The sequence below is a fragment of the Schistocerca piceifrons genome, chromosome 8 (genome assembly GCF_021461385.2).
Source record: "Schistocerca piceifrons isolate TAMUIC-IGC-003096 chromosome 8, iqSchPice1.1, whole genome shotgun sequence".
Lineage (NCBI taxonomy): Eukaryota > Metazoa > Arthropoda > Insecta > Orthoptera > Acrididae > Schistocerca > Schistocerca piceifrons.
The window spans coordinates 483513399-483534321 of record NC_060145.1 but is presented as its reverse complement, the minus strand read 5'-3'; the positions used below and the strand labels follow the sequence as shown (position 1 = coordinate 483534321).

The 20923-nt window shown below is 46.1% G+C and overlaps 1 protein-coding gene across 1 annotated transcript in view; it reads left to right on the top strand.

Moving 5' to 3' along the window:
• LOC124712476 (GAS2-like protein pickled eggs) overlaps positions 1–20923 on the top strand; it is an 817295-nt gene that overhangs the window by 131469 nt on the left and 664903 nt on the right. The window contains exon 2 of the mRNA XM_047242771.1: positions 9521–9714. Within this exon, the coding sequence (XP_047098727.1) occupies positions 9535–9714 (180 nt within the window). The 5' untranslated portion in view covers positions 9521–9534. The remainder of the gene's footprint in view (positions 1–9520; positions 9715–20923) is intronic.

Here is a 20923-nt window from a genome sequence, read left to right as displayed (position 1 = left end):
TATCTACAAGGGAGCTAACACTATTTTCTGTAGGAGATTTTGCAATTCCTTGTTTAAAGTCTTCTACTTCACATCTAGAGTTTTATTAAGAAGTGAGAACTGTGAATTTTTATCTTATATGGAAGACAACTGTAAATACGTGTCGCACTATTTGTACTAGAAGTTTTAAATGCTTATTTTCTCAGTGACTGGAAAGGGAAGTTTCCTGTCTTTTATTTGTGTATGATACAGCCAGAAGGACTCGGCTGGTGTGTGGAGAAGGGAGGAAGTGAGTTTTAATAGCGAACTCATTTTCGCAAACTGTGTGATTTGCGAGCCAGATACAGCCGACAAGTTCCGCTGGAGAGCGGGGCGGCACCAAATCTCGGCCTTCTTCACAGTGGGGAACGCGCCCAGTGTGAGGACGACAACCGTGGGGATCGCTCTCGAGAAGAAGGCGAGCAGACGGCAGTCGTAGCTCCGCTTCTCTTCCTAATGGATCTAGCCGACACTCTGGCTACGTCCTCGGTCTGTTGTGTAATCTACAACGACTGCACTTGTTTACCTACTCTCCGGCACTTAACACAGCGTCACGCATTGCCCCGTTCCCAGGAAGGCGTAACGTACAGGGAAACGCCAGCTGTACAGCTGGTTCCAATTTGTCAATGACCGGTGGACGGGACATAAAACGGAATGGGCTCTTTGAAGGGTAGCGACACTGTTTGTTAGGTGCAAAATTGTTAGGACCGTCCCGACCGCGAGAGATAATGGATGGGCTTGTAGGAGGCGGCGGCGGCTGGCGTGGCGAGAGGGAGACGGCTTAATTAGCCGGAGGGCAGGGGTTCCGCGGATGTCGCCGGCTAATTGCCGCCCGGCTCCCGTAAAAGGGCCGCCGGCTGACCGTAAACGAGCGCGGCCACCGCGCCGAAGTACCGCGTTTCGGGTGCCGCGAGCGCGGCGTCCTCAGGTGGACAGAGCACGCAGCAGCTCCGTAATGCCAATTAGCTACTCGGCGACGGCAATAACTCGCGCCTGATGAGGCATGTTTCGCTGTGTAAGCTCTTCGACGTCGTAACTTGCTGCTGCGTCGGTAAGTGAGAAGCCAGCGACGTTCGAAATCCAGTAGCGTTGGGCGGCTGGGTATTTATAAACTCTCATCTCGGTTTATCATATTTCCATAAGTTTCAGATTTCTTCACTAACATATTGTTACTAAGCAATTATCTCGGAGGATTCAGAAGAGAATTTTTCGAAAACTACAAGACGTACAGAAAACTGATGTGTATATAGCTCAGTATGAGCACCACATGTGATATGGCGAAGGTCAGAAACTGCGTTCAGTTCATGGAAGTCATTGACGCGAACTGTTCAGTTAGGAACGACGTCTGTTCACTGTTTCGTCTATCAATAGGCGGATTTTTGTCTACATGGCTTGGCTCTGAGCACTATGCGACTTAACTTCTGAAGTCATTAGTCCCCTAGAACATGGAACTAATTAAACCTAACTAACCTAAGGACATCACACACATCCACGCCCGAGGCAGGATTCGAACCTGCGACCGGAGCGGTCGCTCGGCTCCAGACTGTAGCGCCTAGAACCGCACGGGCATTCCGGCCGGCTTGTCTACATGTTCAGACAGGAATGCCTTGTAGTGTATCTACGCCAAGGCAGTTATAACGAATGGAAACTAGCAAAGATGCTCCACCCACTCGTGTTATTTAACAGCACACCTTTTACTTTTCGCACAGTCGTGCTCTGATACCCTAGAGACACTTGTGAATATGCCTGTGTGTGTATTTCAAGTCGTACATCGTTGATCTTTCAGTGTTTTTTTACATTCTTCTCCCAAACTTCAAGCAGATACTGTGTTCACTGAGAATCGAGGTCTTAGACATACGTGTAAGCAGATGGCGGATCATCCCACACGCATTGCTTTGAGACCAGCAACTAATGTTTGGGAATAAATATTTACATATATTCGTGAGGTTCAGTGAGACAGTGAGAGCCAAAGCTTCTTGGTCGTGCAACCAGGCAATACAAAGTTTACAGAATGCGGTTTACAAAATTTATAAAAAAATTAAAAAAACTCTAATAAAACACAAAAATCGTGCGTCGGTTTTGTAATAAATACATTACAGATAAAAGTTGACAGCTAGTGCGAGGAACTCCTGAACAGAATAGAAAGCGTGTGGCACAAGGAAACCTTTCAACTTAGATTTGAAGACGCGATTTATTACTCATTTTTTTCCGTTCTCCTCGAAACGTGTTGAAAACGAGATCTTCCGAAAACTTCACCCCTTTCTCTGTAATGCTTAGTGAATTGTTATCCAAGTGTGGATCGTCTTTTCGTATAGCGTTCACTGAGTGAATGTTGCAGTTTCTTCTGAATGAGGCGAATGTTTTCAACAACAAGTTCCATGAAGCCCTATGCAGGGTCGGCAGAGTTAGTACTGCGAGAAACCTGAGCAACGGTCTGCACGAAGTTTGCGAACTGACGTCGCAGATCAGTCTGAGCGCCCGTTTCCGCACTAAGAGCGTTCTCTGTGAGGGCACAGAGGTGCCCACAATGTAACATCATACGAGACAACAGACAGAAGATAAAGCGAGGTGAAAAAGCCTTCGCGTTTCAGTGTCAGATACAGTGGAGATCATTCTTGTAGTGGAATGGTAGCGTTCAGTTTCTGAAAGTCATTTTGAACCTAGCTGTTCCTTGAAAGCTTTCCATCCTCTTATGTATAATTTAAAATGGCCTACTTCGCTGACTGACCATTTCGGGGCAGTACAGCTTCGCTTTTAGAAGAACTCCGTGCTAGAAACTGTATACATTGCTTTTTGTTGTTGTTAACGGTTAATCTGTTCTCTGAAAGCCAGCGAGCTGGTATTATTAGGTATCCTATTTGCTAGATCATTTACATTACACTGTTCGTCTTTCGCAATAATTCTTCTCTGATCTGGAGAAAAATTCTGTCGTGTTTAGTGTCAGATCATCGACGTGTATCAAGACGATCAACGATACCCTGAGGCGACCCGCGCTTTAGATGATCCCATTCATGTTCAGACCTCAAAGAGTCCAACATCACAGATGTCACGAACGAAGGTATTCATAGCCAGTTCCAGGCTCAGTGAGATTTCCCGAGAAAGGATTTGCAGGAAAACATCGCGTAGTCAGCAACTGCAAGGATAAGTGCTTGTACAAGTTTCTTTTTTAGGTGAAGAGTTTTGTAGATCACGGAGAGATGCTAATACCTTCTTGCACATTGCAGTTACGTGCTCAGTCGAATTAAATTTTCATCTATTATTAGGTCCTCCTCCTAGACTCTTTTTGCTGAGGGATAGAAATTGATTTACGTTCCATTTAGGATTAAATATGGTAGGGATCCCCGGTATTTCGGGCTAATGAGCCTAGACTGACCAGTCAGTACCGCGAGGACAGTGTATTTAGTAGATTTGTTACATCTTCTGAATATTCTACCAATAATGCAGTCTTTGGTTCACCTTTCCCATAACGTTTCCTGTATGAGGGTTTCACTGTAAGTTATTCGTAATTGTAACGCCTAGGTATTTCGTGGAATCGGCAGCCTTTACATCTATGGGACGTATCGTGTAACTGATGCTTAAAAGACTTTTCTCGGTGATCACACGTTTTATTGCTTAGGGTCAACTGAAATCTTTCACGCCATACAGATATCAGGCCTAGATCATTTTGCAATCTGTAAACTTGACTTTCATCAGCAAAACTGACTGTCAAACAGAACAGTAGTTTTAATTTCAATATAATGATTTTTACAGAACAAGCAACAGAATTGTGTTTATCGAATGGAGGGCGCACTATGAATATTTCGCTTTGGAAAAGGCAGCTCTTTATCTGAGTTCTTGTTCATAACATCGACGTGCAGAGCGTATGCTACGTAATAAGGCTGTCTGACGTGACGTGCGCGCGTGAGAAAGAGAAAGAGAGAGAGAGAGAGAGAGAGAGAGAGAGAGAGAGAAGGGGGGGGAGGGGATGGAGGGGCGCAGAGGATACTGTGTTACAGTCTGCTATACTTTTTCGTGAGAGCACCGTTCTTTTCGAAAGCTGAAGGAATACGCATACGCAGATTGACGTTGTAGCTACTGGGAATGTGAAACTTGCTTTCCGAAGGATAATTTCTCAAGTGGTGAAATTTATTCGCTTGCCAACTGCCGTTCTGATTACTTCAACCAGCTCGGAGCGGCAGCGAAGTTTGAAATTGCCCATACAGAATAATGATTGTGCGCTTCTGAGAGCAGGGTAATTGCCTTCGCTACCGTGAACTGGGGCGCTTCTGATCTTCGCTTGGTACCTGTCGATCCACGTCGGTCGCCTCTCTAAATTTGCTTTATTTTCTTTATGTATGCGGGAGATACTGATAGAAGTTACATATTTTTAAGTCATCAGTCATCATGGACTGGCTTAGTGTCTACTTCCATTTCGTCCAACGTTTGCCAAAATTTTCACTTGCGCACAGGGGAGAGGAGGTGGTGTCGTGCAGGTAATGGTCCACGCCGAGGTTCTGGTCTCAATTTCGAAACCCCTGCGCGTTGTGTCGTGGAATGAGGGCATTGACACTGTTGATGGCGTTACGTCCTTCGGATGGGGTCATAAAGCTCGTGTTGATAGAGAGAAGCAGACTGTGTGCTCCCGCTTCTCTCATTACTATCATCATCATCACCACCACCATCAACACCACTGCCATCGACCTAAACACGATCTAAACTATATACACACTCATTTCAGTAATCTTGTAGTGGACGGATTTTGTTAACATTTATCCACATCTACATTTATACTCCGCAATCCACCGTACTGCTAGTCATTTTCTTTCCTGTTCCACTCGCAAATAGAACGAGGGAAAAGCGACAACGACTGTCTATATGCCTCCGTATGAGCCCTAATTTCTCGTATCTTATCTTCGTGGTGCTTACGCGCCATCTATGTTGGAGGCAGTGGAATCGTTCGTCAGTCAGCTTCAAATACCGGTTGTCTAAATTTTCTCCGTAGTGTTCCTTGAAAAGAACGTCGCCTTTCCTCCAGGCTTTCCCGTTTGAGTTCTCGAAACATCTCCGTAATACTTCCGTGTTGTTCGAACCTACCGGTAACGAATCTAGCAGCCTGCCTCCGAGTTGCTTGTATGTCTTCACTTAATGCGAACGGGTACGGATCCAAACACTCGAGGAATACTCAAGAACAGGTCCTAAAGCATCCTACATGCGGTGTCCTTTACAGGTGGACCACTCTACATCTACATCTATACTCCGCAAGCCACCTGACGGTGTGTGGCGGAGGGTACTTTGAGTACCTCTATCGGTTCTCCCTACTATTCCAGTCTCGTATTGTTCGTGTAAAGAAAGATTGTCAGTATGCCTCTGTGTGGGCTCTAATCTCTCTGATTTTATCCTCATGGTCTCTTTGCGAGATATACATAGGAAAGAGCAGTATACTCTTTGACTCCTCGGTGAAGGTATGTTCTCGAAACTCCAACAGAAGCCCGTACCGAGCTACTGAGCGTCTCTCTTGCAGAGTCTTCCACTGGAGTTTATCTATCATCGCGAAAACGTTACGGCGATTACTAAATGATCCTGTAACGAAGCGCGCTGGTCTCCCTTTGATCTTCTCTATATCTTCTATGCCGCGTGGGATTAGCCGATCGGTGTAAGGCGCTACCGTCATGGACTGTGCGGCTGGTCCCGGCGGAGGTTCGAGTCCTCCCTCGGGCATGGGTGTGTGTGTTTGTCCTTAGGATAATTTAGGTTAAGTGGTATGTAAGCTTAGGGACTGATGACCTTAGCAGTTAAGTCCCATAACATTTCACACACATTTGAACATTTTTATCTCTTCTATCAACCCTATCTGGTACGGATCCCACACTGGTGAGCAGTATTCAGGCAGTGGGCGAACAAGTGTACTGTAACCTACTCCCTTTGTTTTCGGACTGCATTTCCTTAGGATTCTTCCAATGAATCTCGGTCTGGCATCTGCTTTACCGACGATTAATTTTATATGGTCATTCCATTTTAAATCACTCCTAATGCCTACTTTCAGATAATTTATGGAATTAAATACTTCCAGTTGCTGACCTGCTATATTGTAGCTAAATGATAAAGGATCTTTCTCTCTATGTATTCGTAGCACATTAACTTGTCTACATTGAGATTCAATTGCCACTCCCTGCACCATGCGCCAATTCGCTGCAGATCCTCCTGCATTTCAGTGCTATTTTCCATTGTTACAACCTCTCGATATGCTACAGCATCGTCCGCAAAAAGCCTCAGTGAACTTCCGATGTCATCCACAAGGTCATTTATGTATATTGTGAATAGCAACGGTCTTACTACACTCCCCTGCGGCACACCTGAAATCACTCTTACTTCGGAAGACTTCTCTCCATTGAGAATGACATGCTCTTTCTTAAAATTCTCCCAATAACAGAAGTCGACCATTCGCCTTCCCTACCACAGTTCTCACATGCTAGTTCGATTTCATATCGCTCTGCAACGTTACGCCCAGGTATTTAAACGACTTGACTGATTCAAGGAGGACACTACTACTGCTGTATCCAAACATTACAGCTTTGTACTTCCTACTCACCTGCATTAACTTAACATTTTATACATTTAGAGCTAGCTGCCATTGATCACACCAACTACAAATTTTGTCTAGGTCGTCTTGTATCTCCCTACAGCGATTTAACTTCGGCACCTTACCGTACACCACGGCATCTTTAGCGAACAAACGCTTATTGCTGCCCACCCAGTCCGCCAAATCATCTATGTGTATACAGAGAACAACAGCGGTCCTGTCACACTTCCCTGGGGCACACCTGATGATACCTTTGTCTCAGATGAACAGTCGTCGTCGAGGACAACAAACTGGGTTTATTAATTATCATTTAATTTTGTTTTCACTTGGTTGAGGCATTTGCGTAACAAATAAAGATATTGGGAGCGTCAGCCGCAATAACGTATTTACATTGTCACAAAGTTTTGTTCTGACTGACAACGGTGTTTTGGACCAGGCTATAAATACTTAAGAAATTCTTCTCTCAAACTACCTGAGCTCTTTTGATTAGTACTAATGAAAAACGGTGTGCCCATTATCTGTCGCCACTAGAAAGAGAATCTCCAGCGGTCACACTACCGAATGACAAGCTCTTTTTCGGTCCAGTTAAAATATTTACGCAACTTTCTGAACTGCTGCCTACATTTCCCAGCGGAGAAAGACGGCAGAGAAGTGCCAAGAAATCATTTCTAGAAGGCACACAGTGCTTTGGCAAGTAGTCCCTCGTGCATTGAGTGCTGATGTCCCGTATCTTTTGGACGTATCCTTTTGCCCCCTCCGTCTTTGAGAAAATGTGCTTTGACTCGAGGCTGACAGTACGCATTGAGTCCGCTTTGAGGTGGACATACAACAGACGCTCGTGAAACGCCCTGTGGCTTACGCCGTAGAACTGCCCGCGGTTCTGACGTTATGCAGCTGCTGTAGCTGGGCGTCTCGTCTGGCCGGCAGGCAGCGCTACTCACGAGTACCCTCGGGTTTTGAGGAGACAGCAGCATGAAAACTGCAAGACGTTCAGAAAATATGTACATACTAGGGGACACAGCATCTGTCCAAGTTCTTAACTCGCATTACAAGTGCTCAACATGGGCGCTATTTGTGACACGAGTTCATTGGAATCGCTGCTGTCTGGATGTAGCGTACTATTGGGTGGTCTATCTGCAGGCGCGAACTAGTTTCGTGTGAGAATACGGAGAAGGTGATTTATCTACACAAGGGCCGGACGCAGCGTGCCAAACTGCACGCTGCAGCTAGTGCGACCCGCGCTCGGCTTTGTTTGGTCCTATTCGGGAGTACCCAGAACATGCGACATCTCATTTAACATTGCGCTGCGGCGTTTTTCGGTCGGCACAGTACGCTGAGTTCGGCAGAATTGTGCTGTCCGCGCTGTTTAATCTTCGCTACTTGTTCGTGGCGTGAAGGACGTTGACAGGTTTAGTGGATATTTGCAGAAAAAGAAACAGTCCAGCGATCTGTCGTCGCAATTCTTCAAAATGAATAGGAATGACGGAGGAGAGCGATAAGAATCCTCAATTCGCATATTTGCTGTGAAACGACGCTACAATAACGTGCAGAAAGAATTTAAAGATTTAGTTGACAATGAAAGAGCAAAAAAGAACACCGACCGGCAGACGGTATTCTTTATGCTGTATATCTAAAAGAATTTTGTGTTAAATTTGCATGCCTGGAGCACGTGAAGAAACTAGTGGTACGAATAGTAAAATTTGTGAAGTTGCACTCATTATTTCATTGTTAGCTGCAACGCTTTTTAATGGAGCTCAACGAAGAGTACAGAGACTTCACATGTTACTGCAGAGTACGTAGGTTAAGTCAACGACCATGTCTGAACGACTTTCCGGTTTAAAACTCGCTACTGTTAAATTTATAAAGGAAAAAGGAGCGCAGGAACGAAAATTAGAACGTTCGGAATGGAGTGGGGTATTCGCATTTTAAATGGACTTGGCTGTACACTGGTCACAGAAATACATTTCAGGGAAACTTCTTTCTGATTTGACGGAGACATATTTAAAAAGAAAATCGCATTGTAGTAGAGACACATTTGAAGAAGACAATCCAGTTCCCTAAGATCACTGCCATTAAAGAAAACGCAAAGTTTCAGGAATTCATTGTGGTCTTGAAAGAATTACGAGGATAGTTTCCTAAACGTTTTGAGGACATTGCCAGTCTTAGACGTGTTTTCGAGCTGTTTTTGAGACAGTTTGCCGTTTCAGTTGAAAGCGCCGCTGTACATGTGCAAATGTAACTGATTACCTACAGGGTAATTTCTGTTTTAATGACAAATCCTTATACGTTAAAAGTGTTCAATATGTCTAAATTGCTTCCCTCTAGTAGAGTTTCCAAGTCTCCATAATGAGGTTGCAAAAAATGCTACAATATTTCGATCGACATATTTCCGCGAAAAACCTTTTCTCGATTATGAAACGAAATAAGTAACGCTTACGTTTCAACTTGACTGCGAAACTCTGTGAAACTGTCTGCGTCTGCCCGTATGCCAGCAGTTTGCACCAGATAAGAATTATATTATGTCTTTAGCGCGCCAAAAATAATTAAATGATACTGGAAACTAGTTTTGTTTGTGATCTATCTTCTTGGCAAATGTGAAATATAAAAGCAAGTCGTATGCAGCCCAACTGTACTGCCACAGAAATGCGGCGCGTTTTTCCCTCTGTCCTCTCCTCGCGCTCAGAGTGGGGGTGGGGTAAATGTGCCGCCCAGGTTGAGTGCTTTGGCACCCTGGCCTGGGCACGGCCTGCGAACCGTAATCTTGAACGCTCCTGGTCTACACGTTCTGGCAAGCATTCCCCTGGGTTGTGTGCACTGCAGCTACGCCACGCAGTGTGCTACGGTTTGGTACTTGGAAGATGCTCTGTGCACTGATACGTGTCATTTTACTCGCTTCGGCACACTGGTGGCCGTGACTGAGTGGTTCCGTGTTGTCGGTTGCAGAGCCCGGCCTCGCGATGGAGGTGACGCCCGTGCTGAGGGACTCCCGGTCCCTGCGGCCCTTCAAGTCCAGCGAGGAGTACCTGTACGCCATGAAGGAGGACCTCGCCGAGTGGCTGCAGACGCTCTACCCGGAGCTCTGCATCAGCGTGCACAACTTCATGGACCGCCTCGACACCGGCGTCGCACTCTGCAAGGTACGTCTGCTCACACTGACCACTTCCATCCTCAGTAATTCTTCTGGGCTTAGACCACACTGTCAGTATACAACGGCCCAGAAGGGAGCGATACGTAGGAGGCTGTAGTGTGTACCTGGATGCCTCGCTTAATACTGCTTCGTGAAACTTTGTAGCCAAGATGTGCATTCTGGATCTGCATCCATACACTGTAAACTACAAATGGTTCAAATGGCTCTGAGCACTATGGGACCTAACATCTGAGGTCATCAGTCCCCTAGAACTTAGAACTACTTAAACCTAACTAACCTAAGGACGTCACACACAGCCGTGCCCGAGGCAGGATTCGAACCTGCGACCGTAGCAGTGGCGCGGTTCCAGACTGAAGCGCCTTTAACCGCACGGCCACTTCGGCCGGCAACATGAGCTTGGACAAAAGGAGCAGGGCATTATTGGTGCTCTATTATCAAAACAACAGTAATGCTGCAGCTGTACTTCGACAGTATCGCCGGCTGAAAGGATGACGGAAGGTTCCTCTTTCCCCATCTACTGTGCGGACCTTGATGAAGTTGGAGTCAACTGGAGAACTAGGCGTCGCTCCGGAAAGAAGTTGATGAAATCGCTGTAGCTACGGCAAACAGCGCTGCTCGCAAATCCCGATTGTCAGGTAGTGCGCGTGCTGCGTCACGACAGTAGAATATCCCGTGGTCCACTGTACGGAAGGTGCTTCGAACCATTCTCAAACGGCATCCGTGCTGATTTCGCTCTTCACTTTCCCGCAAGGACCAAAGTTGACGAGGGCTGGCCCTGCACCATCCTATGGACAAACGAAGGTCATTTTTCTCCGACGGGTGAGGCAAACACATGGTTGCCGATTTGGGGATATTCACCTGCAGTCACTAGGCATGAATTTGCTCTGTATGTTGAATGCGTCACCGTATGGCGTGGCTTCACGGCTACGTTCGTCATTGGCCCATTCTTTATTAACAGATTGGCGCTCAAGGACCAAAGACTGGACAGCGACCACATCGGCCGGCTGTAAACTACTATGAAGCCCATGTCAGAGGGTACTTTCCATTGTATCAAACACAGAGGTTTCTTATCGTCACATGCGCTTATGGTATTCTGGAAGAATTGCTGCTTAAGTGTCTCTGTGCTCTCTGTAGTTAGTCCGATCTTGTGTTCGTGGCCCGTACCGAAACGATAGGCATGGTGCTATGGGGTAGATAGATACCTCATTTAAACTCAAAACTGAAGGATGAGAAAACTTTGCGAGAATTCCCTAGGATAGTTGGCGTCTATCTTCAAGCGTCAGATAGCACAAGTTTTTCGGAATTTCTGTGAGGTCGTACGTGAGTGAGGGAAATCTGTCACCACTCATAGTGCTCTCCATTATCCACGGAGGACGATTTGTCGATGACTTCCCATCCAAAATAGCATACTACGCCTTCCTCACCGAGAAATCCTCAACGCAGTCGCAAATTTAGATTCATACCTTGCAGCAGCAGAAAAGCGTTTGCATGCTACGGAGTAAAATGCTTTTCGCAACTGCAGATATACCGTATCTCTCTGACTTCGTTGAACCAAGGCTTTCAGAATGTCATGGGAGGAAAGAGCGAGTTGGCTCTCTTACGACCGATATTTCGGAATCGGTGCTGGTTGGCATGGAGGAGATACCTTTGTTCGACATATTACATATGAGCTCAGAATATCTTTATGATTGTAGATCAGTTGGATGTCAAAGATATTGTAGATTTGTGGATCACTTCTGCTGCCCTCTTGTGACCTATACTGTCTTCGAATTAACAGAAACAGTTTTCTGTCCGAGGAATCTACGGTATATTATTATTAAAAGAGGGCTAACTGAGCCACAGATTCTGTGCACAGTCTGACACAGGTTTTGCATGCGCCACCGCAGCTTTGATCACTTTCAGCTGTTCCAGCTGCCTCTCAACTCCGGTCCTCTTGTGTGCGACAATTAAATTAGGACACTATTCTTTAAGTTTCCTTCGTAAAAGAACATTTGAAAGCAGAGTGAGGCATTTCTGCTTAGCTTTTGCTACAGTTTGTTGCGAGGGAACCAGGCAACTTTACGTCACGTATCACTTGCGACAATAAGGGTTCTGGAGTGGCATTCGCGACATAAGAATTTCGTAAAGACGAATAGGTGCTACGGGCTTTTACACATAGCTATTAAGCTTCAGGGTCGATGATGACCACCCTGAACTGACTATTTTTCAGCTAAGGAATCGGTGGTCGGAAAGGAAAATTTTGAGAGGCATGCGTTTTTGAATTAGAATTGCGCGTGACATAAGTGAGGTGAGGTGATATAAATTGCTTGAAAGCGTTCGCAGAGAAAGATGCGTGAGAAGCAGTGAAAGAGCGAGTAAAAAACCGTGTACTCTTGGCTGAAGTTGTGCAGTAAAGACCTAACTCGCACAATCGTAGAAGTACAAAATTAACGCAAAATTACTGTGCATAGACATCGGATTACCAACAACTGTCGCCAGCACATTACATGCTCCTTTCCTAACAACCATGCCGGGCAGATGGCCGACACAACTAAATTTAACGCTATTATAATTACGGGATACTGACGTGACGATGGCGTGGTGCCTTTGTCTCGCCGGCCGCTGTGGCCGAGCGGTTGTAGGCGCTTCAGTCTGGAACTGCGCGACCGCTGCGGTCGCAGTTTCGGATCCTGCCTCGGGAATGGATGTGTGTGATGTCCTTAGGTCAGTTAGGTTTAAGTAGTTATAAATTTCAAGGGGACTGATGACCTCAGATGTCAAATCCTATAGTGCTCAGAGCCATTTGAATCATTTTTTGAGCCTTTGTCTCAACAAAACTCAATTACATGTGCCTCGACCTACTGCCGCCGAGTGGCAGTGTAAACAAGAAAATACGTGGTGTAGAACGTGCACAATCGTTCATGTCAATTGGAAGCAAGGCAAGAGATTCTGTTAGGCAAAAGAAAGGGGGGGGGGGGGGCGAGGAGGGTGGGAAACCGCACGATTGAGTGGAGAGGGACAGGGGGATACACGGTAGATCACGACGTCAAAAGACGGCTGAGTGAAATTGCAAGTAAATAATACGAAACTAAATAAACTAAAAATGATTCCATTATCCGTCATAAGGTAGGCGAAACGAAAAAGGAAAACTTCGTAATAGTAGTTACAGCAACACACTGTCATCAAGAGGTGTTCAGAATGCATTCGGCCTAAAAAGCGCTTACCGGTTAAAACAGTCAAGTATAGTTGCTGGAGGAGCAGACTGCGTTCATTTCTCGCCAGTTAGGGAAAGTTTCGCGGATTTCACACAAGTCCCATCCTCACAACGGAGCAAATGGAGAGGAGCGGTAGATTGGACACGGCAGCGGCGGGCCGCTTGCGAACGCCTCGTTGCCCGCCTGACTGCATTCGCGGCGCTCGTTCCAGCGCGCCGGCGCTTAATATCCGCCGCCGTCTGGCGGCGAAGCGCGGGCCCAACAGAGTCGGCAGCCCAAAATGCCAGCTGGGCTGGCGCAAGGTGTGTGCGCTGTGCGGGGTACCCACAGATGGAGCGGTCTGCAGGACCCTGTGTCGTCGGTACTTAGTAAATCCGTAGGATCTGACATCGTCAACTGAGGGAGGCGCAGCAATCCAAACTATTTGTTATAAAAGGCAATGGTCTTGATTCCAGTACAGTGTAATAGTAACTAGATAATAACGGTTTCGATTGACCAGCAGTCACTATCCGATCTATGGAAACGAACAGGAAAATTGACTTTCAAATAATGTGAAAACCTCCAACAATATTTAAAAAACGTTCCTTTTTTTGAAACTATTTAAACATTAAAAATAGGAAAAAAATTACCACGCTTACTCTGTAATAGGTATCCAAGTACAATATTAACCACAACAGCATCGTAACTAGGCGTGCTTCGTCAGTATACAAGACTGGTTAAAGAATGCCGATTAGCGAATGAAAGCAGCAGGAGACTGATCGCTGCGCCTGCATGCCACGACCAGCGTGGTTTGCAAGTATATTGAAAGGTATAGCTGCCGTCCGATATAAGTTTCTGTTCACATGTAATGTTGACACAGTTTTGTGAATTTTATATTTGTACTGCAATTATGAATTTCGTGTTCGTTTCTGCACTTGTCTCTACAATTTTATAAGTGTCATGATAACCTTTCTTGCTTTTTTGGGTTCTGCAGAAACGTAGTAAGATCTGAGGCAATAGTGAACCAACGAGTTACTTTAGCAGAAAGGCTACAGGATGGCAAACCTACGTCTATAGCACTTCCAGATTTAGAGAAAGCGTTTGACAGTCTTAACTGGAACACGCTCTGTGAAATTCTGAACGTAGAATGGATAATGTGGACAGCGAAAAGCTATTTACAGCTCGTATAGAAACCAGACAGCAATTAAAAGAGTCGAAGGACACGAGTGGAAGTTGTAGTTGAGACGACAGTGAGATAGGGTTGTAGCTTCTCCAAGCTTTCATTCAATCTTTACATTAAGGAGGCAGTAAACGAAGCCGAGGAGGGATCTGGAAATGTAATTGAAGTTCATTCCAAGAAATAAAAACTTTGAACATTCACGATAACACTATAGTTGTGTAACACATAACCATGAACGTTTGGAAGATGAGTTCAGTAGGATGGATAGTACTCGCAAAGAGGTTATAACATGAAGAGCAATAAAAGTTAAAAAAGGGTGACCGAATTTAGTCAACAGATATCACATGAGGCTGAGAAAATTAGATTACGAAATGAGACACTAGAAGTAGTGGATGTGTTCTGTTGTTTGTGCAGCAGAGAACTGCTGCGTCAGAAGTCCAGAAGCAATAGCAAAGTGTCAGTAGCTTGTACAGCATTTGTGAAAAACAGAAATATATTAACATTGGATATAGATTTAAATGTTAGATTCGTGTTTTCTTTACGTACACGTCTACTACAAATGATTTATTCGTGTTCAGACGTGCATACATATGACTAATGCATAAATATAGCCAAAGACTTGCAGACAAACAAAAATTACGCGAAGGGAAATGTAGTGTGAGGAGGGCTATGCGAGAGGCGTTCAATGAATTCGAAAGTAAGGTTCTGTGTACTGGCTTGGCAGAAAATCCTAAGAAATTTTGGTCTTATGTCAGAACGGTAGGTGGATCAAAACAAAATGTCCAGACACTCTTTGACCAAAATGGTACTGAAACAGAGGATGACAGACTAAAGGCCGAAACACTAAATGTCTTTTTCCACAGAGGAAGATTGCACTGTAGTTCCTTCTCTAGATTGTCGCACATGTGACGAAATGGTAGATATCGAAATAGACGACAGAGGGATAGAGAAACAATTAAAATCGCTCAAAAGAGGAAAGGCCGCTGGACCTAATGGGATACCAGTTCGATTTTACACAGAGTACGCGAAGGAACTTGCCTCCTTCTTGCAGCGGTGTACCGTAGGTCTCTAGAAGAGCGTAGCGTTCCAAAGGATTTGAAAAGGGAACAGGTCATCCCCGTTTTTAAGAAGGGACGTCGAACAGATGTGCAGAACTATAGACCTGTATCTGTAACGTCGATCAGTTGTAGAATTTTGGAACACGTATTATGTTTGAGTATAATGACGTTTCTGGAGACTAGAAATCTACTCTGTAGGAATCAGCATGGGTTTCGAAAAAGACGATCGTGTGAAACCCAGCTCGCGCTATTCGTCCTTTAGACTCAGAGGGCCATAGACACTGGTTTCCAGGCAGATGCCGTGTTTCTGAACCGCACAATAACCCTGGGTTCGGTGTGGGGAGGCTGTGGGATGATGAGTGGAGTGCTGTAGCCTGTTGTGAACCACTGAGGGCTGCGGCGGGACGAAGCCTCTCCGTCGTTTCTAGGTCCCCGGTTCAATACACACACACGGTAAGCAGGTTCAAGTGGATGTACGCTGCAGTAGTTACCCAGAAATCAGGAAGCTTGCACAAGATAGACTGTAGTGGAGAGCTGCATCACATCATACTGAAGTATGAGGACGACAGCTACAACAATAACAACAACATATGCAGGGATAAATAAACTGACGTTATGCTGACCGCACTCCATCATGTGTCGGGATACTCTTTTGATCCTACTGCGCAGAACTGCGGCGACAATGACAACGGAGAGAAAGATTTATCCCCCCTGTAGTCTCCGTGCGGTTATCCAGGAACTATGCGGGTCGCTCTGCCTGATCAGTGTCGCTGTTCCCTTAGCGGAGTGCCCCCCTCTGTCGGTGGCGGTGTACAGAGCAGGACCGGGAACAGCCTCGGACAGAAACTATCTCATCAGCTGCGGCGCGCCGACCCCACCGCCGTGCTCTGTCTGCGTCATCCGGCACAGTGACGCGGCTTACTAGGCGCCGAGCTGCTTAGCTCGGCCGACCTTTCCCGAGTCGCACCGAGCGTGGTGATTGTGCACGTGGGAGCGCCGTGGCGGCCACTCCCTTGTGGGTCCTCGGATAATGTTCACAGCCCGAGCTGGGCCACGCTGACGCCTCGTGTGAGTTTCCAGCCAGCGAGCTGGCGAGCAGGGGCCACGCCACAATAATTGCTGCAAGTCAAATGTCGTGATGTAGGATTAATTTCCGACCAGGAAGAACCACTGTACCACGAGGCTTATATACACTGAAGCGCCAAAGAAACTGGCATAGGCATGCGAATTCAAATACAGAGAGATGTAAACAGGCATAATACGGCACTGCGATCGACAACGCCTATATAAGACAAGTGTCTGGCGCAGTTGTTAGATCGGTTACTGCTGTTATAATGGCAGGTTATCAAGATTTAAGTGAGTTTGAGCGTGGTGTTACAGTCGGCTCACGAGCGATGGGACACACCATCTCAGAAGTAGCGATGAAATATGAATTTTCCCGTACGACCATTTCACGAGTGTATCGTGAATATCAGGAAACCGATACAACATCAAATCTCCGACATCGCTGCGGCCTGAAAAAGATTTTCCAAGAACGGGACCAACGACGACTGAAGAGAATCGTTCAGCGTCACAGAAGTGCAACCCTTCCGTAAGTTTCTGAAGATTTCAATGCTTGGCCATCAACAAGTGTCAACGTACGAATCATTCAACGAAACATCATCGTTATTGGCTTTCGGAAGCGAAGGCCCACTCGTGTACCGTTGACACAAAGCTTTAGGTCTCGCCTGGACCCGTCAACACCGATATAGGCCTGTTGATGGCTGGCTCTGAGCACTATGGGACTTAACATCTATGGTCATCAGTCCCCTAGAACTTAGAACTACTTAAACCTAACTAACCTAAGGACATCACACACATCCATGCCCGAGGCAGGATTCGAACCTGCGACCGTAGCAGTCGCGCGGCTCCGGACTGAGCGCCTAGAACCGCTAGACCACCGCGGCCGGCTGTTGATGGCTGGAAACATGTTGCCTGGTCGGAGGAGTCTCGTTTCAAATTGTAACCACCTGTTGGAGTTGTAAGAATATGGAGTCATCCTCATGAATCCATGGACCCTGCATGTCAACAGGGGACTGTTCAAGCTAGTGGAGGCTCTGTAATGGCGTGGGGCGTGAGCAGTTGGAGTGATATGGGACCCCCGATACGTCTAGATTCTGTCCGATCTCCTGCACCCATTCATGTCCAGCGTGCATTGCGACGGACTTGGGCAAATCCAGCAGGACAATGCGACACCGCACACGTCCAGAATTACTAGAAAGTGGCTCCAGGAACACTCTTCTTAGATTAAACAGTTCCGTTGGCCACCAAACTCACCTGACATGAACATTATTGAGCATATCTGATGCCTTGCAAAAAAATGGTTCAAATGGCTCTGAGCACTATGGGACTTAACATCTGTGGTCATCAGTCCCCTAGAACTTAGAACTGCTTAAACCTAACTAAACTAAGGACATCACACACATCCATGCCCGAGGCAGGATTCGAACCTGCGACCGTAGCGGTCACGCGGTTCCAGACTGAAGGGCCTAGAACCGCACGGCCACCTCGGCCGGCGATGCCTTGCAACATGTTGTTTATAAGAGACTGCACCCCCTCGTTCTGTTACGGATTTATGGACAGCAATGCAGGATTCATGGTGTCAGTTCCCTCCAGCACTACTTCAGACATTAGTCGAGTCAATGCCACGTCGTGTTTCGCCACTTCTGCGTGCTCGCGGGGGCCCTACACGATATTAGGCAGATGTACCAGTTTCTTTGGCTCTTCAGTGTATATAGTATAAGTAATAAAAACAGCCACCAGTTGCGGAAGGTGGTAGTCAAAAGCTCTTGACCTATCTTTCAACCCATGTAAATGGGCCTTCTTCAGAACTCCTATTACCTAGAAATATGCACATACAAATAAATGCAACTTTCAAAAATTAGGATTTTGTAAAAATACAGGATGCCTACAGTGGAGGGTATGACAGTATGCAATAAATATACGTCCTCTTTTTATCGTAAGTGCCGGCCTATATGGCCGAGCGGCTCTAGGCGCTTCAGTCCCGAACCACGCGGCTGCGACGGTCGCAGGTTCGAATCCTGCCTCGGGCATGGACGTGTGTGATGTCCTTAGGTTAGTAGGCTTATGCAGTTCTAAGTCTAGGGGACTAATGACCACAGATATTAAGTCCCATTTTGCTTAGAGCCATTTGAAGCGTTTGTGCTTGTTTTGACGGTAGTGCCGCCCCATACTGGTGTCGCCGTACCGTTGTCTCAGACATGGATCCTGTATACCAGATGCGCCTTCTCCTTGTCTGTCGCCATTTTTATGCACTCCGAGTGAAATCTACAACAAAGGACAAGGGGGAAAACTACGAGAGCTGATAAACGCTTTCTTAGTCTCTAAGCTGTCCGAGTTTGATTTTTTTAATAATAGCGGGACTTCGTGGGCATCCTGTATATTCGAGTGTTCTATTAGGCACTTCTGCCTCAACCTTTGCAGCAGACTCAGGATTTCAAAACTGTAGTATTCGGAAGACCACTGCTGCTCCCCGACACCTGTTGTTGTAACTTAAAGAGTCCGGTGTCGGACAGTGCGTGGGGCATGCTAGCAGCGGACGGCGAACGTGTTTGTGGGCAGGCTGCGCGCCTCAGTGGCATGGCGGCGTAGCTGGGTCACGTCTCAGCTGGCCGCGACCGCGGAGCCTTTTCGCCTGGCCTCTCACCGTGCTTCCCATTAGCGAGTTGCGCAGTTCGATACGCACGTGGCAGGTGTTGACGTGTGCGCTAATGGAAAAGGCGGCAGCGAGGTAGTCCTTTTATTCTGCTGCAACCATTCACACGAGATACAGGTGGCACTGGTAGGCCGCCCATACCTGCTCCTTACTGCAGGATCTCTTCTCAATGTACTGCAGCCCCATTGAAGGTAACTGACAGGTAGCGGATCGGACTTGAGCCGCCAGCGATACACCAGTGGCAGCTGCAGATCATTGTCACTTTGTCTGTGTTTATATAGTGTCTGCATCCTTACAGTACAATGTCCTTTAGACATTGAAGAACACTGTATCGTGAAGATACAGACATTATATATCGTAACCATCAGTCATATATCCATGCCTCGACAGGCTACAGCGACGCTATAATGTTTGTCTCGCTGTACGGGAGTCACGAATTGTACGACCATAAGGATTGTGAGCAAGTTTGGGTCGGTCCTGGAGGCGTGCTCGGTTAGCCAAAGTGGTCAAGGACACTGCTCGCTATAACCGGGAGATTTGGGTTCGAGTCCCAGTGAGGCACACATTTTCGTGTGTCGCAAACAGGTGGCAATTCACAGTCGCAGCCTCCAAAATTATTTGGTAATGAGTATTGGTACTGGCGGCTACCTCTGTGTTGCTTCTTCCGTTGTGCAAAGCTTTGTACCTGCCAGTTGTGCAGGAAACCTTTATGGATCCGAAAATTTCGTGTATTTCGTGAAAAAAACATTACTCTCGTCTTATTTAAAATTAAGAACAGATATGTAGTGTTAAATCCATTCTAGTCGTCGTCAAATATGCGGTGTCTAGGAAACCTGCTTTCTCATATCGCTAGACAACGATTCAAACGAATCGTATTAAAGAGTTTTATTACAAAATGAAAAAATACAATACTTAACTTTGTGTTACACAGATGCGTCGCAAGCAAAGGGCGACAGACAAAATAAAGAAGCCTCTGGCCTATGTGCTCTTCACATGGGGCCGCCGCTGTCCTGTTGTCGTGCTGGAGAGGGGTCGGTCAGCGTGCGACTGGCTGACGTCTTCTTCACAGCCCCCTCTGCAGTCTCGTTCCCGACTGGCGTGCCTGCGCTGGCTTCCCGCCGTAACATTTAGCACGCTCAGAGGCGCTACTCATACCATATGTCAGTTGCAGAATTTTATGTGATTTCTGTTGGAGACAGAAACTGTAGACTTCACATTTGTTAAGAGTTTTCTCTACCAATATTGGAAAAATACTGTTTTTCGTGGCTTGTATAAGTAAAACGCAAAGCGATATACAACTTCGGAAAATGCTTGCCGAGTGATGTATTTTCGTAACAAAAACAAAAGTGCTGCTTCCGCGAGTACAGTAGGTTTCGAGATAGGGTATGATAAGCTTGAACCTGTTTCCCGGTCACGAAAATATCATCTTTTTAAAATAAAAGAGATAATACATAGCACTGGCCCTAATTAAAATAAACAATAGATATCTTGTTTTCGTAGAGACACGGTAGACCTGCATACCGCACCTCGCTCCAAGATTTTTTATTTGTAGGTGAAAGAGACTTCAAGGCGAATTTATATCGCCCCAAAGAGCAGACAGAACTTGTCGCTAAAACGTCGAAATCTTGGACGTTGAACGTCATATGCCAACCAATTCTAATCAAACTATAGCTGTGCCAGATAACGCGGACACGTTACGGGATCACGTAATCGATGCGACGGTTTCTGTAAGAGGTTGTAGCAAACGGTATATCATTGCTTTTATACTCTTGTAATACCCTTTACTTATCCAGGTGCTTATGTGTTTAATGCGTTTCGTCGACTTTTGAAACTTGTATTGACGAGTTGAGGAGGCAAAAATTATTATTCTTACTGACCGCGGTGGTGAAACTGGATCGAACCACGCGCCTGATTAAATCTGTAAGATTTAAAAATAAAATATCTCCAAACAACCATTTGCTTAAGACATAAACATGTCATTGTCAGATGGCATGTGCGTCACAGTTGACAAGGATTAGGATCTGAAAGTAATCTCCATCTACAATTTTCGTGAGAATGTAAAGCTTGTGGAG